Source organism: Myodes glareolus, chromosome 14, assembly GCF_982192425.1.
Source record: "Myodes glareolus chromosome 14, mMyoGla1.1, whole genome shotgun sequence".
NCBI classification, from domain to species: Eukaryota; Metazoa; Chordata; class Mammalia; order Rodentia; family Cricetidae; genus Myodes; species Myodes glareolus.
Window position 1 is genome coordinate 70991769 of NC_142039.1, and position 14806 is coordinate 71006574.

General features: G+C 49.5%; 1 protein-coding gene across 2 annotated transcripts; it reads right to left on the bottom strand.

Annotated features, from left to right (window-relative positions):
* Positions 1-9079: 9079 nt before the first annotated feature.
* Positions 9080-14680, bottom strand: Dok3 (docking protein 3). Of its 2 annotated transcripts, none has more exons than XM_048447753.3 (6): positions 14526-14680; positions 13711-13789; positions 12568-12873; positions 10301-10397; positions 10038-10210; positions 9080-9940 (listed from the first exon to the last, which is right to left on the bottom strand). In XM_048447753.3, exons 2-6 carry the CDS (start codon positions 13774-13776, stop codon positions 9254-9256), a joined length of 1329 nt encoding a protein of 442 aa, XP_048303710.1. In that variant the 5' UTR covers positions 13777-13789; positions 14526-14680; the 3' UTR covers positions 9080-9253. The 2 variants fall into 2 exon arrangements, with proteins under 2 accessions (XP_048303710.1, XP_048303711.1); XM_048447754.3 differs by having other exon boundaries at positions 13711-13784; positions 14526-14669.
* Positions 14681-14806: the final 126 nt, after the last annotated feature.

Below are 14806 nucleotides of genomic sequence, written 5' to 3' on the forward strand. Positions count from 1 at the left end.
CCTGCGACTTCCACCTAAGCTGCCAGCACCACTCTCAGCATGGATCATATCCCCTTTATACCCCCACTGGAGTACACAGTCCCTCCTATGGAGTTGGGGTGGAAGGGGCTGCCATGGGGTGTTCTCAGAGTCCCTACTTTACCCTTAGCCAAGGCAGAAGGGCAGAACGCTGAGTTCCGCTGAGTGTTTGACTGAGTGGTGGGGTGCACAACCTTCCCTTGCCCCTCCCAGGACCATCATTACATCATCCCCTTTCTCCATCATGGTCCTAACTACTCAAACTCCCTCCCGGGAGTTGTCACCTTTGAAAAAAATCCTCCTCGGTAGTCTAGTCTACTCATTGTTCTTTCCTCTGGTGATCCCTTGTCTCCCAACTCTGCCGCTTTCCCGAGGTCTCCACAGCCTCCATCAAATCAGCAGCAGCCTTCAGGTTTCATCCTGTCCTACTGAGGAATGCTGATCAAGGCTAGACTGAGCCATTTCTTTTACTTTTCCTCTTTCAAGATCCAGTGCCCTCTTCTGACCCCTTCAGTCACTAGGCACACACGTAGCACACACATTTACATGTCGGCAGAACAGCCATACGCATAAAATAAAAGTAAAATAAAATAAGGTCTGCTGATGTAGACCAGCTGTGCTTGAAGATGCATGGATTCCAGATCTTCTAGCCTCTACCTCCTGAGTGCTGAGATCACACCGCCAAGCCCAGAGTTTCCTCATCTAAAATGACCTTTCTCCCTGGCTCTAAGGCTTTCTTCCCTCACTAGCTCCTCATCCGCCTCCTGTCTGGGCCATCTGATCACGATTCTCACATCTTAAGAGCCCATATTGTCCTTGGTTTTCAGTAACACCAAAAATGACCAACCCATGCTTCTCCCCGAGGAACCACAGGCGTCAATAATTAATACCTTGTCCGGATGTCTGCTAGGCAAGTATCTCAAACCGAGTGTCCCAATTCAAATTCTTCTAACTGCTTCCTGGTTTCAGTCAGTGACATCATTCACCCAATCGGCTCAGTAGAGCCTATGAGGTTACATGTCTTTTCTTATCTCTGTCATCCCCCAAATCTGCAAACTCCACCTTTAAGATTCTTCCACAGCTAATCTTTGCTGCTCTTCCGCTGCCATCTTATGCTTCCACATCTAACAGCCTCTGTCCCCGAGCTGATCACTCCGCTCTCCCCCTTACCCCTGCGGGCTTCATGAGTCGCCTGTGTGATATTCTTAAAGCAGAGATCACACCTCATCTTTTAGCATGCCAGTGGGCTCACAATACTTTTAAAATAAAACTGAAATCCTCAAGACCTACGCAAGACTAAGAAACTGGGTCAAGTGTTAAGCCTGGCGGCACAGGCCTGTGTAATCCCAGCTACTGGGGTGGGGGGGAGGGTTGCATGTTCAAGGCCAGCCTGGGCAATGTAGGGAGACCCTGCTTCAAAATAAATAAATAAATAAATAAATAAATAAATAAATAAAATACAAGCAAAGGAGGGGAGGAAACTGCGCGAGACCCGAGGTCTGAATCTCTAATACTGGGAAAGAGAGAAGCGGAAAAACTGGGTCAGCCTCCTTCCCAGGCCTGCACATTCCCTTTACACCTTCCTGGCCTTCTCTCCACACCTCCAAGCGCACTCTTGCCTCAGGGTCCCTTCGGATCTTGCAATTCCTTTTGCTTAAAACACTTTTTTTCTGGAGAACAAAAAATAGACTTCTAGAAAAATCTCCTCTGTTTGAACACTGCCTCCTCCAGGGGGGCTTCTCTAACCTTCCTGTCTAAATCATCAGTCCCAGCTGGAGAGCTGGCTCAGTGGTTAACAGCACTGACTGCTCTTCCAAAGGACCCAGGTTTGATTCCCAGCACCCACAAGGAAGCTCATGGGCGTCTGTAGCTCCATGTGCATCAGGTATGTACACGGTGCACGGATACACATGCAGACAAACACTTATACACATAAAATAATAAAAATATAAATTTAAAAAATTTAGCCAGGGGGGCTGGAGAGATGGCTCAGCGGTTAAGAGCATTGCCTGCTCTTCCAAAGGTCCTGAGTTCAATTCCCAGCCACCACATGGTGGCTCACAACCATCTGAAATGAGGTCTGGTGCCTTCTTCTGGCCTGTAGGCACACATGTAGACAGAATATTGTATACATAATAAATAAATAAATATTTTAAAAAAATTTAGCCAGGTGGTGGTGGTGCATGCCTTTAATCCCAGCACTTGGGAGGCAGAGGCAGACAGATAGATCTGAGTTCCAGGCCCTGTTCAGGCCAGCAAGGGCTACGTACAGAAACCCTGTGTGGGTGGGGGGGAATGAATGGGGAGATGGGAGGAGAGGGGAAACGGTGGGGGGACACAACACACAACACCAAAAAAATTAAAACAGTTGTCCCCTGACACGACACTTGTTTCACACCCTAGTCCCTTAACCTCCTTTATTTTCCCACAGCACGTTCCTCTGACATACTGTCTTCATTGTCTCCTGAGATCCGGGACTCCTCTCTCCTGTCTGCAGTGCCTGCACAGAATTGAGGTGAGTGAACGGAAGGAAGGAAGGAAGGTTTGCAAAAATGAAGTAAGAAATGAACAAAAGAGGAACTGGCAGTCTGGTGACTCCTGCTTATACAGCAAACAGGAAAGACCTCCAGACCCCTTTCTGGATCCACACAAAGGCTTGGGACTAGGTGCTATGTTGGGATCTTCCCATGGAACACACAGCCTCAGGGTTGGAGCAGGCACTGGACCTGAAAGGATACAGCGCCCCCTGGTGACCTGAATCCCTGCAGCTCCGTGGCCAGCACCTCTCATATATAATTTATATTATACATATTGTAAGTTATATTATATATATTTTTTCCAGACAGGGTTTCTCTGTGTAGTCCCGGCTGTCCTGGAACTCACTCTGTAAACCAGATTCATCATGAACTCACTGATCCACCTGTCTCTGCCTCCCCAGTGCTGGGATTAAAGGTACCACCACCCACCAGCCAGCGTGACCAGGTCTCTTAGTCTTGAAGGTGTCCAAGGACTATCTTTTCCAACATGGTTGGAACATGGTGGAATATCCAGGCTGGCCCAGAACTCTTTAACATGTCTCAGCCTTTAGATCAGAAATTACAGTGGGCCATGACCCCCAACTAAGGTTTAGATTTTTTTCTCCTCTTGTAGTGTTGGGGACCATCACAGGATCCTGAACATCCTGGAACATCTCTACCACTGAGCCACATCCCCAGCCCTGAGACTTGGAGTTTCAGTTAAGGAAGAGGTCACTAGACTGAGGATTCAAGAGTTCTGGATTCCAGTTTTGGTCTGACCATGACTCGTGTGTCTAGTTCTTAAGGAGCTAGCCAGGGCTAGGACTAGCCACTGTGGGAGAAGATGTCCTGCAGCTAATCTGACAGGAGTTTCCTGGCCTTGACTGCTCTATGGCATTCTGATCAGTTGGGGATGACGTTATTGGTCAGTGTTTGGTGAGTGGCGTGCAAACCTGCCTCTCATGGTTCTAACATCCTTCTAGACTTTTCTCTCTGCTCTGAAACATGCCTTGAAACAGTACTGCACAGAGTCCTGATTTTCCTACTTATCTTCATTAAGCTTCATTTCCTACATATCTACATTAGGCTTGGAGACACTTTTTCTTTTGGCAGTGTTGGGATCAAGGGCTTCAAGAATATTGGATAAATGTTGTGTCCTTGAGCTACAGCTCTAAACCTCGAAATGTCTTTTAGATATAGAGATGTGCAGTTAACTTCTTAAATCTAGAGAATTGCGGAATAGAATATTGAACTATGTAAAGGTGTGTTACTTTTGTTTAACTATGTAAAGGTGTGTTACTTTTGTTTAACTATGTAAAGGTGTGTTGCTTTTGTTTAACTATGTAAAGATGTGTTACTTTTGTTTATGCTGCATTTGTTTAACTAGGTAAAGCTGTGTTGCTGTTGCACCTTTCCTACCTAAGGTACCCTATTGGTCTAATAAAGAACTGAACAGCCAATAGCTAGGCAGAGGCAGAATAAGCAGAACTGGCAGACAGAGAGCCAGACTTAGGGGAAGCAGGACAGCAGGATAAACAGTCTGTAAACAAGGTAAACAAGCCTCGGGAGGCATAAAGACTATAAAAATGTGTTGTGGGATATTTGTACACTGTGTGAAGATGTAATGCTGTGATTGGTTTAATAAAGAGCTGAATGGCCAATAGCTAGGCAGGGAAGGTAGGCAGTACTTGAGGACAGAGAGAGGAAGCAGACACCATTGAGGAGCCAAACAAATCAGACACACAAAATGTGAGTGAGGTAAAAGCCAGATGGTAGAACATAGATTTATAAAAAATACGGAATAATTTAAGTTATAAGAGCTAGCAGTACAAGCCTAAACTAAGGTCAAACATTCATAATTAATAATAAGTCTCCGTGTTGTTATTTGGGGCTGACAGCCCAAAGGAAAGTCCTAGTACAGAACTGAGTTAAGTATAAACAAGACTGACTAGAAACAAGCCTAAGCTAAGGCTGGGCATTCATAATTATAATAAGTCTCTTTGCCATGATCTGGGGGATGACAGTCCAAGAAAGCCTGCTACACTGGAGTGAGTGGGAAGCGCATGTGTGTGTGGGTGTGTGTGTGTGTGTGTGTGTGTGTGTGTGGTGTGTGTGTGTGTATGGGTGTGTCATGTGTGTGGGTAGGGAGGCTGTGGTATGTGTGTGGTATGTGTGGTGTGTGAGTGTGTCATGTGTGTGTGGGTGTGTAGTGTGTGGGTGTGGGGTGTGTGGGGTGTGTTGTGGTGTGTGTCATGTGGGTGTGTGGTGTGTGGGTAGTGTGTGTGTGTGTGTGTGTGTGTGGTATGTGTGTGGTGTGTGTGTGATGTGTGTATGGGTGTATAATGTATGTGCATGTGGTGTGTGTGGTGTGTGGTGTGTGTAGGGTGTTTGGTGTGTGGGTGTGGATATGTGCTGTGTGTGTAGAGATTTATTAGAGACCAGAAGTTGTATTATTCCTTGATGTTGCAGGCATTTGTGAGACACCTCACATGGCTGCTGTCGTACATACATTGGTCCTCTGGTAGGGCAGTAAGCACTTTTAGCCATTAAATGCTAAATTAAAGCCATTAAATTAAATTTTAGCCATTTAAGCCCAGAAAGTCTATGTTGAAGGTGGACACCTCTCTGGAAATTATCAACATTCAGATGGCCTTTAAATTTTAGTGATATATGAGGCTGGAGTGATGACTCAGTAGTTAAGAACACTTTTTGGTATTACAGAGGACCCAGGTTTTGTTCCTGGCATCCACATAATGACTAACAGAACTGGAGTCTATAACTCTGGTTCCAGAGTACCCAAACCCTTCACCCTCTTCTGCTGTCATGGGCACTGCATACAATTGATGCACACATACACACAAAGCACACAAACGTATAAACTAAATGTAATTTTTTTCTTTGGTTTCTTGAGACAGGGTTTCTTTGTAGCTTTGGACCCTGTCCTGGAACTAGCTCTTGTAGACCAGGCTGGTCTCGAACTCACAGAGATTTGCCTGCCTCTGCCTCCCGAGTGTTGGGATTAAAGATGTGCGCCACCACTGCCCGGCTCAAAATAAATATAAATCTTAATAAAATAAACCAGGTGATTAACTAACTCACTTATGGCAGTGGTTCAGCTCAGGTTGTATGTTAGGATAGTGCCAGAATTTGAAAAACGAAGCACTGATGCCAAGGTTCCATGTATTTAATAGATAAAAATCAAGCTCTGTGTGTGAGCCTAGCCACGGGCATCCTTCAAAGGCCTCCAAGTGATCTCACACAGAGCCAGGCTGAACTCACTTTTAACTGTAAGAACTCTGAGAGGATCAGAGACAGAAAGGAGAAGCAAAAGAGGCTGGGGGCTGTTTCCGCAGCTCAGTGGGAGAACAGGGCTAACGTGGACAAAAGGCATTGGCTTCAATCCTGAACACTAAGGAAAAGTGACTCCCTGTGAAGGAGGCACTGGAAAAGGGCGGGAAAACTTCGTGAAGCATTCAGACAGGGGCGAGGAATGTTGTCAGGAAGCAGAAGGGTTCCAATGTCTCCATATGCAGCCTGGTCTGGTAGATAGTTGTTGACTTTGAAAAGTTATGTAGTGGGACAGTAGATAAAGAGGAAACAAGTCAGGGAGAGTGGGGGTGGGAAACTGGAAATGAGAGTAATTCAACTCTTTTGAGGAGTTTCGCTGGGGAGCAGGACAGAGAAACGGGGAGGTGGTGGAAGGAGAGCGTGGGGTGAAAGGAAGGTTTCTTTGGAGACGTGAAATCAGAGACCATCAATCAGCTCCTGCACGGCTGGACGTGGATGGGGACAGCAAGATGCTGATACTGGGGACTGACTGACTGAATGAGAAAAGCCCCAAAGAGAAACTCACTGGATGTTTCAGGTGGGAGCTCCTTCTAGATACTGAAAGAAGATTAAGATGCTGGCTCCTTTGTCAGTGCAGCAGAGGGAGGTGGAAGGGCCACCTCTGTTGACTGCTCATTTCTGACAGTGTCTAGGAGGTGAGTGGGTGGAAACGGAAAGGTCTGAAGATGTCTTAGTTACTGTTCTGTTGCTTTAATGAGACACCATATCTAAGGCAGCTTATAAAAGAAAGCATTTACTTGGGGACTTCCTTATAGTTTCAGAGTTGGTTACTCCTTGTTTATCACAATAAGCATGGCGAGGTGGCAGGTAGGCATGGTATTGGAGCAGCAGCTTGCATCTGATCTACAAGTAGGAAACTTTTGAAACCTTTAAGCCCATCACATACACCTCCTCCAACAAGACCATTCCCACTCCTACGTGGCCACACACCCCCAATCCTTCCTAAAGAGTGCCACTAACTGGGGACCGAGAATTCAAACATATGCGCCTACAGGGGCCATTCTCCTTCAAACCAGCACAGAAGGGAGCCTGCCTATGTGCAAGAACACAGTCAAGCTTTCCTAAGTGGATTTCTCCAGCTGGGCAGCTACCAGTGAATTCACCAGAAGCTGAGGACTTTGACAGTCAAACCAAAGAGGAGGGGAGGAGGGACTCCAAGAGTGAGGTGTGGGGGAGGAGAGTGTAAGGGAAGAGGTGACCAGAGATGCTAGGAAGCAAGACTGGTTGTCACTGTCGTGAGGACGGGGCTTGGGAGTGTCAACGGTGTAGACAACTTGAGCACGAATGTCTAGAATCTCAGTAGTGAGAGACCGAGGCTTGGGTTTAAGGCAAGCATAAGCTCTGCAGACCTTGTCTATCGCTGTGGGCAGCTAATGCAGCAAGTCCAGAGATTGAGAAGCCAGAACTGGGAAGTGGGCACGGTGCCTTATGCCCAGGCAGCGAGCCTGGAAGGGATGGCAAGGGAAAATGGGCACTGGAGTCTTAAAATTAATTTGCTCATTTAGCTGTGGAATGCTGGCTCCTTGTGAGTACAGCTGAAGCTGTCTTGAACATAGAATGCTCCCCAGTATCTGGAAGCAGTGTAGGCACTGGGGTTGACAGAGGACTTTTTTTGCATGTGTGTGTGTGTGTGCGTGTGCGTTATGTGTGCATGTGTGGGTTCCACATGCATATGTCTGTGCGTGTTGTGTGTGTGTAATCCAGAAGTTGACGCTGAGTGTCTTTCCCCATTGTCTCCCATTTTGTTGAGAGTCTCACTGAAGCTGGAGCTCGCTGACTCTGGCTAGTCTACCTAGCCCGTTTGCCACTGGAATCTTGTCTGTGCCTCCCAGGAGCGGGGATTACAGGTAGCAACACACCTCAGCTTTTACGTGGGTTTTGGGAATCCCAGCTCCAGTGACACATTCTTTATCCACTGACTTATCTCCCTACCACAGTTTCAATAAAACTCTTTTTTAAAAAAAGATTGGTGTGTGTGTGTTGGATGTTTTAACTACATGAATGTTTGTGCAAGGTGTGCATGCATTGCCTGTGGAAGCTGAAGAGGGCATTGGGTTCTCTAGAACGAGTTAGAGGGTGGTTATGAGCTTGGATCCTCTGGAAGAGCAAACAGCCAGTGCTCTTAACTGCTGAGCCACCCCTCTAACACCTCTGCCCACCCCAAGTAGAAATCTTAAATCTAATATATAACTTACTGTATGATTTAATCTTTTGATGTTGTTACTCTTGGTGGTGGGGTTTTTGTGTGTGTGTTCATCTGGTTTATTTTTTGGTATACTCTCGTTTGTAGCTTTGTCTATCTTGGAACTTTCTATGGAGACGAGGCTGGCCTCAAACTCACAGAGATCTTCGTCTCTGCTTCCTGGATAATGTAGTCTTTTTTACTTGAGAGTGTGCCTCTCTCTCTCTCTCTCTCTCTCTCTCTCTCTCTCTCTCTCTCTGTGTGTGTGTGTGTGTTGAAGATTGAACCCAGGGTATACCTCATCCTAGGTATTTCCACTGACTCTGCCTCCAGCCCCACATGATTTTATTTTTTAATTTTTATTGTTTCTTTACAGTTGATGAAGCAAGCCAGAGGTTCTCCAGATGTCTGCACAATGCTTGAGTTCTATTGGGCACGAGTGTTTTAGGTGTGTACAATCTACAGTCCTTCTTCCTGTCCTTCCCCACCACACCACTCCAACCCGTGCCCGCCACCCCCTCCACAGCTCAGCTGCCTTGCGGTCCTCTGTTCCCTCAGGCCCAGTCTTCTTATCGTTCCTTCGACAAGCCTAACTGTTATCTTTTCCAAGGATGACCCCCAGTTTACAGCAGAACAGCAGCCAAGTAGTGACTCTGCTCCATAAATGACCCTCCTGAGCCTGGAATGCCAGCCCCACAGCTTGCCTGGATGGGCCATGCTTACCCTTCCGACTCAGTTTAGGGGCACTTCTGTTAACAGAGCCCATTTCTCCCTCTGTTTGGTTGTCATTCCTGCTACACAGAACCACATAGAGCCCAAACTGCCTCTTGTCTGTCTGCTCAAGTAGATTTTAGCTCAGCGGTGGCTGAAGTCAGGATCAGGACGCTCAGTCTCCGGGCCCAGCATAAGGGCCTGGGATTTGCTACAATGAACACTAGCATACGGTGTTTCAGTAGGGACCCAGGTAAAAGCAAGGCAGCGTAGATTGTGGGCCATAGGCAGAAGGGAGGGGAAGTTGGTAGGCAAGCTTTATTATTCATCAATCTGTACACTGTCCACTGGGAGTGGGTGGGGCAGCAGGTGGCTCCTCCCTGCTGCCTGGCTTGTCCCTGCAGGTCCAGAGCAGACAGAGGCTATGTTTGAAGTTGCGCTCTCAGGTTCCTCTGTCTTGCGGTCACTGCACAGGCCTTCAGGGCCGGTCACAGGGAGCAAGGCCCTTCTTCCGTTCACGGGTCAGCAGGGTCACCAGCTTGGCCTTGATGCCTGCCTGTGCACCGGAGCGGCCAGTTCCTCCAGCCTCATCTAGTTCCAGCTCTAGCAGCCTCCGGTACTGGGCTTCCAAGCTGCTATCCTGGGCCGAGCCAGGCCAACTCAGGTCCTCACTGTTGTGATAGATGGGGCTGGATAGGGGACTGTGGCCCGGAGGGCCCTCTTGGGACTTAGGGCCCCCATTGGACAGCCCAGGACTGGCCTCCAGCATACACAGGTTCTCATAGAGGTGCTCTCCAGTGGCTGTGGGCTTGCTGGTCTGCTTGCACACAGACGCATAGAGACCAGATACTGTTTCTTCTTGTGTAGGACTGAGCAGCAGCGGCAGGCTTTGAGGCCCATGATCAACCATAGGCAGCTTTCTGGAAGTGGCCAGCTCAAACCCTGGGGCCACTTCCCGAAGCTCTCCAGGGGGCTCTAGGGAGGGCAGGGAGAGGGCCCGAGGCAGGGGGCAGGGCGGGGACGTGGCTGCCTCTGGAAGACGTTCCCGCTGGCGGGCAATGGCAGCAGCCACAGCTCCACATATGTCTGGGGCACAAGGACTACTGAAGGCAAAAAGACCCTCACCCGAGTCACAGCGGCGACCGGCCTCAAAAGAGAACACGCCCTGCATGCGAGAGACATAGGCAGGGGTCAGTGGCTGAGGAGCCAGGACACTGACCACCTTTCCCTACAGTGACCCTTCAGGCTGGCCAGCACCTCACCTTGTCGGAGCCGAACTTGCGCAGGAAACGGTAGGGCCAGCTGTAGCAGGCCTGGGGATTAGAAGCCTCCCGAAGCTGAATGTCATCTTGGCCCAGCACCAGGAGGTAGGGGCCTTTCAGCTGGCAGCGGGTGGTGGCCTCCGTCCTCTGGACGACCACTGGAAATTCGGCCACTGTACTCAGGAAGCAAGGACATTTCATCAGTTGTTAGAGACCACTGCTGGGGTGGGTGTGAGGCTGCCCTGGGGTCTCCCCTGAGTCACCTTCTTGCCAGGAGGAGTAGATAGAGTTTTCCTCCATGGGAACAAAGCCTCTTTTTGGAGTCTCAGCCTGACCAGATCCAGAACATTCTCCGGTGCCCTGAGGAACAGATTTGCGTTGTCAGTTAGAGCCCGACCTGTTCCTCCCTGCCACCTCTCCCACGGAGTCATCAGGACAGCTCCCATGCACTCTGCCTCACACTCTGCAGGGCTCTTGTCGCTCCTGCGTCATTTCCCATCGCACTATGGGGCGGCAATCCCCATTGGGCTCCCCTGAGGGCGCTGGTCTTGGAGCACAGCCATCTCTGTAGTGCAAGGGTGTCCCCAGTGCTCTAACGTACCGAGGGGATGTTTCTATAGCCCCTGTGTGTGGCCAGGGGCTGGGCTGGCTTCCATATGGCTTCGACAGCATGCTTCAGTGAAGAGGTGGGAAGTGGGGGGCGGGCAGCGGCAAGTCCAGCCTTCTCCAATCAGCTCACTATCGCCACCTGCAGGTCACCCCTGACCTTCCCTGACTCCCATACATGGCCGGTCCCACAGTTCTTTCAGGTTCTAGTTGTCCACCATAGCTATCTTGATCCATGAGCACAGCCAAAGCCAAACCCCACCTCCTTTCATCCTGTGCATTTCTTAATTTAGAAACAATTGGTACAAATCAACATCACTATTTTAAGGTACCAATTCAGTGGTTTTTAGTATAGTCACAAGGTTGTGTAGCCATAGCAGCACCAAATTCCAGAGCTCAGCATCATCACAAATGACAGCCCAGTACCCATCAGTCGTCACTACCCACTTCCCTCCCCGGGTGCCTGGCAACCGCGCACCTGCACTGTCTGTATGGATTTGTTTGTTCTGGATATATCATACAAATTTTTAAAAGATCTTATGTGCTACCCTTTGTGTTTAGCTTCTTTCATGTTGTATTTTTCCCAGGCTCATTTTTTTTTTTGTCTTGTTGTTTTTGAGGCAGGGTCTCAAGTAGCCCAGGATGGTATGGAACTGGCCATGTAGCCAAGGATGACCTTGAATTGTTGAACCTTCTACTTCCACCTTCCAAACACTGGGGTCACAGGCCTGGGCCACTTTGCCCAGCTTACGGTTCTGTTTAAGTCTTCATCAGGGGATGTCCCTGTATGGTTCCATCTCTTGGCAATGGTGACTAGTGCTGCCATGAGCACTGGTGGGCACACTTTGCCTGAACATCTCTTTTCATTCTCTTGGTTATGCATGAAGCAGGAGAACTGCAGCCATATTGGTTTTAAAAAACATTTTTTACTTATTGCTAAGTGTATGGGTTTTTGCCTACATGTGTGTCTGTTGACTACAAGTGTACAGTAGCCATGGAGGCTAGAAGAGGGTGTCTGATCCCTTGAGACTTAACAGTTGTGAGCTGCGATGTGGGTGCTAGGAATTGAACTCAGCCCCTTTGCAAGAGGGGCCAGTGCTCTAACCTCTGAGCCATCTCTCCAGCTGCTCTATGATTAGCTTTCTGATGAACTGCCAGGCTTGTTTGTTTTTCTATCATGAATCCTGAATCTTCAGAACCACTAGCCTCTGGTTTTATTTATTTTTTTTAAAGATTTATTTATTTATTATATATACAATATTCTGCCTGCATGTATCCCTATGGGCCAGAAGAGGGCATCAGACCTTATTACAGATGGTTGTGAGCCACCATGTGGTTGCTGGGAATTGAACTCAGGACCTCTGGAAGAGCAGCCAGTGCTCTTATCCTCTGAGCCATCTCACCAGCCCTAGCCTCTGGTTTTAATACTCCAAAGCCATTCTTCTGATTCAGTATAAAACCTCCAACCCACACTTGGCCCAAGGTGGTTTCAACAGGCGCTCACTGAACTTCCCAAATGTACTAACTCTTGTGTGCCTCAGCTACTGGCTAGCCTACGTTCTGCTCCTCAAACATACCATGTTTCCCTGCCCCAGGGCCTTTGGCCATGACACCAGCATTACAATAATTGTCAGTGTCTTAGACACCTTTCTCAAGCCTCTGCCTGGTGAGTTCTCACCTGTCATGCAGGGCTCAGCCCACTGTCTCCTCCTTAGAGAGGTCTCCTGACCTAATGTTTGATTTTTCTCTATAGCATACATGGGGATCTGAGATCATTCTGTGGGTTTCTGAATGTGGCAAAAATTCTGCCCAGATTTGCCAGACTTTGGCACCGCTTACCAAGCGGCCGAATCTGGCTAAGCAAGGACATGAATAAGTAGGAGGGGTGAGGTAGTCCCCGCAGGCCAGTTCACTTTACACTCACCGGGAAAGCCAGCTGGCAAATGGGGCCCATCCACAACTGGCGGTGCTGTGCAGCCAGCAGGTGGCTTCGTTCAGTGGTAGTAATCAGGAAGGCCCCGGTGTCCCTGGGACAGTTCTCACCGTCGGCCGGCAGAACAGACACACAGTCAGCCAAACGTATGACCCGACGCTCGCCTCGACGGCCGGGCCCTACAGATCTGTCACCTGCTGGCCCCAGGCCACCATCACGAACATCCCAGCTTTCCAGCCGAGCCACACCTGATGGGCCTCCAGCATACAGCAGAGCCCACACTTTCCGCCAGTATTTCTGTAAAGAGAGAGGCCCTTGGGAAGAAGGTTTCCCTGCCACTTGGTTGTGTACAAGCTGCTGAGCCACTGACCGCCTGGCTTCTGCCTCCCTAAGGCTTTAGGGTACAAAGGAAGGAGGAGGCCTTGCTAGGGCAAAGGTAAGCAGGAAGTCTGTATTTAGGGTTGGTCAGGTCCGAGTTCAAATCCCATCCTCCCTGCCCTTTTCTGAATGACCTTCATAACTTGCCTCTAAAGGTCATGAGAACATAAGCCTGGACTTCTACTGGATTGTCTGTAAAGTATCTAGCGGTTGGGGCAGGTCAGCTGACACCGCTGTTAAGCTATCTATTGCCAGCCCCAACCGAAAAGGGCACTTAGGCCATGGCTGGGTGTGGTGGGAAGGAGGCCTCAGCTTCGTGCTGCTAAGGAAGGAAACATGCAAATGTCACCTAGCAAAGGAAACAGTGTTTCCACCCAGGGAGCAGTTGCAGCTGGACTGTGGGTGTCGAGTCTGATGCTCAAGGAGCACCATGAATCCCCAACCCTTCTCCTCCCCAGTATCTGGAGACCCAGCCTTGGTCTGCAGGGTGCTGCTCCATCCTTAGAAGACTCCTGCCACTCAGGCCTTGACCTTCTTCAGGAGCTCTGGAGCCAGCATACACAAAGGTTTTGGTTCTTAAGACCATGGTCTTGGCATCTCTACCACTCTGAGATCATCTTAGAAAGGACGCCTCAGCCCTAATCTCAGGCCAAGAACCTCCACTCCCAAATTCCCAGGTTTCAGCCCACCCAGACTCCCTTCCCAGTTCTCGTACGTCTAAACAGGCTGTCTAGGTAGGCAGCCTGGGGTTCCCACCTTGCCAAACTTCATGTGCTGCTGGTAAAGGATGCCGTCCTTGACAGGGGTCTCCACGGACTCCATGGCCACAGCTGCTCTGAAGACCCAAGGAGATTGGTGACTGGCTGGACGGGAACCCTCTTACTTCCCCTTCTGGCCACTTCCCCCTCCCTCTGTCCAGTGACAGCTGCAGGGACAGGGGGAGGGGAGCCTGGTCTTCACTGAAGGGCTAGCCGTCAGAACCAATCTCTCCCTTGGGGTTCTCGTGTTCCGAAACCACACCTGCCTACTGGGAGCATGAAGCCACTGGGGGCCACTGCCTCTTGCGCATGCACCTGCATCAGCTGGCCGTGAGTGTCTGACCACAGGATGGATGCCCTGAGTCACAAGTTCTGAGCCCTCCCCCATCCCCAGGAAGCTGTGCACCCCGAGGATGGGAACTACACAGCCCTGGCCCATCCTTGGACCCTCCTCTCTCCAGATTGCTGAACTCCTGTCTGCCATCCTGAGGTTTACATGCTTCTCTAGCAGCATTGGTGTGATCCAGGGCCTTGGGTATACTAAGACCATTGCTCTACCACCGAGTTACACTCCCAGCCCCATAAAAAAGATTTCTGAAGTCCAGTTTCTCCTCTCCATCCTCACCAGACCTGGGCCCAGCTTGGCTGCGTTCACCAACCCTCTTATTCCCTTTCAGCCTAGTCTGGACCACTCCATCCTGTGTGTTCTTGCCTTTACTTTCTGAGTTGTAATTTTTCACACCAGTCCCTTCTGGGCGCCCCTTTCTGCCAGAGGTGGCTGCTTCTTCCCAAAGGCCTTCCCTGACCACTTACCAAGGTTGGAGAGCGAAGCACCTCACAGCGCACCATCAAGCAGCAGGTCTACAAGGGCTCGACATCCAGGGTCACTGTTTGTCACGTTGACTGTGGGTGGCAGGCCCCCAGTGTGCTCCCCAGGGAGGTCACATGCTCCTTAGACTAGCTTTGCTTCCTGCCCAGTGTCTTTCCCCCACACTGCCCCACTTGCCTTGCTGGAGCCCTCTATTGGAGCTGTGCATGAATATGAATTATGGAAGTGTCTTGTCACTCATGCAATGTCACCTTGGGAAAGGACG

Excerpts from the sequence above, each read along its gene's own strand:
- Dok3 (XM_048447753.3), bottom strand. The coding sequence starts at position 13,776 with ATGGAGTCCGTGGAGACCCCTGTCAAGGACGGCATCCTTTACCAGCAG. Across the intron at positions 12,874-13,710 it reads AGCACATGAAGTTTGGCAAG|AAATACTGGCGGAAAGTGTG; the intron begins GTGGGAACCCCA and ends CTCTCTTTACAG. Across the intron at positions 10,211-10,300 it reads CTACTCCTCCTGGCAAGAAG|TGGCCGAATTTCCAGTGGTC; the intron begins GTGACTCAGGGG and ends TCCTGAGTACAG.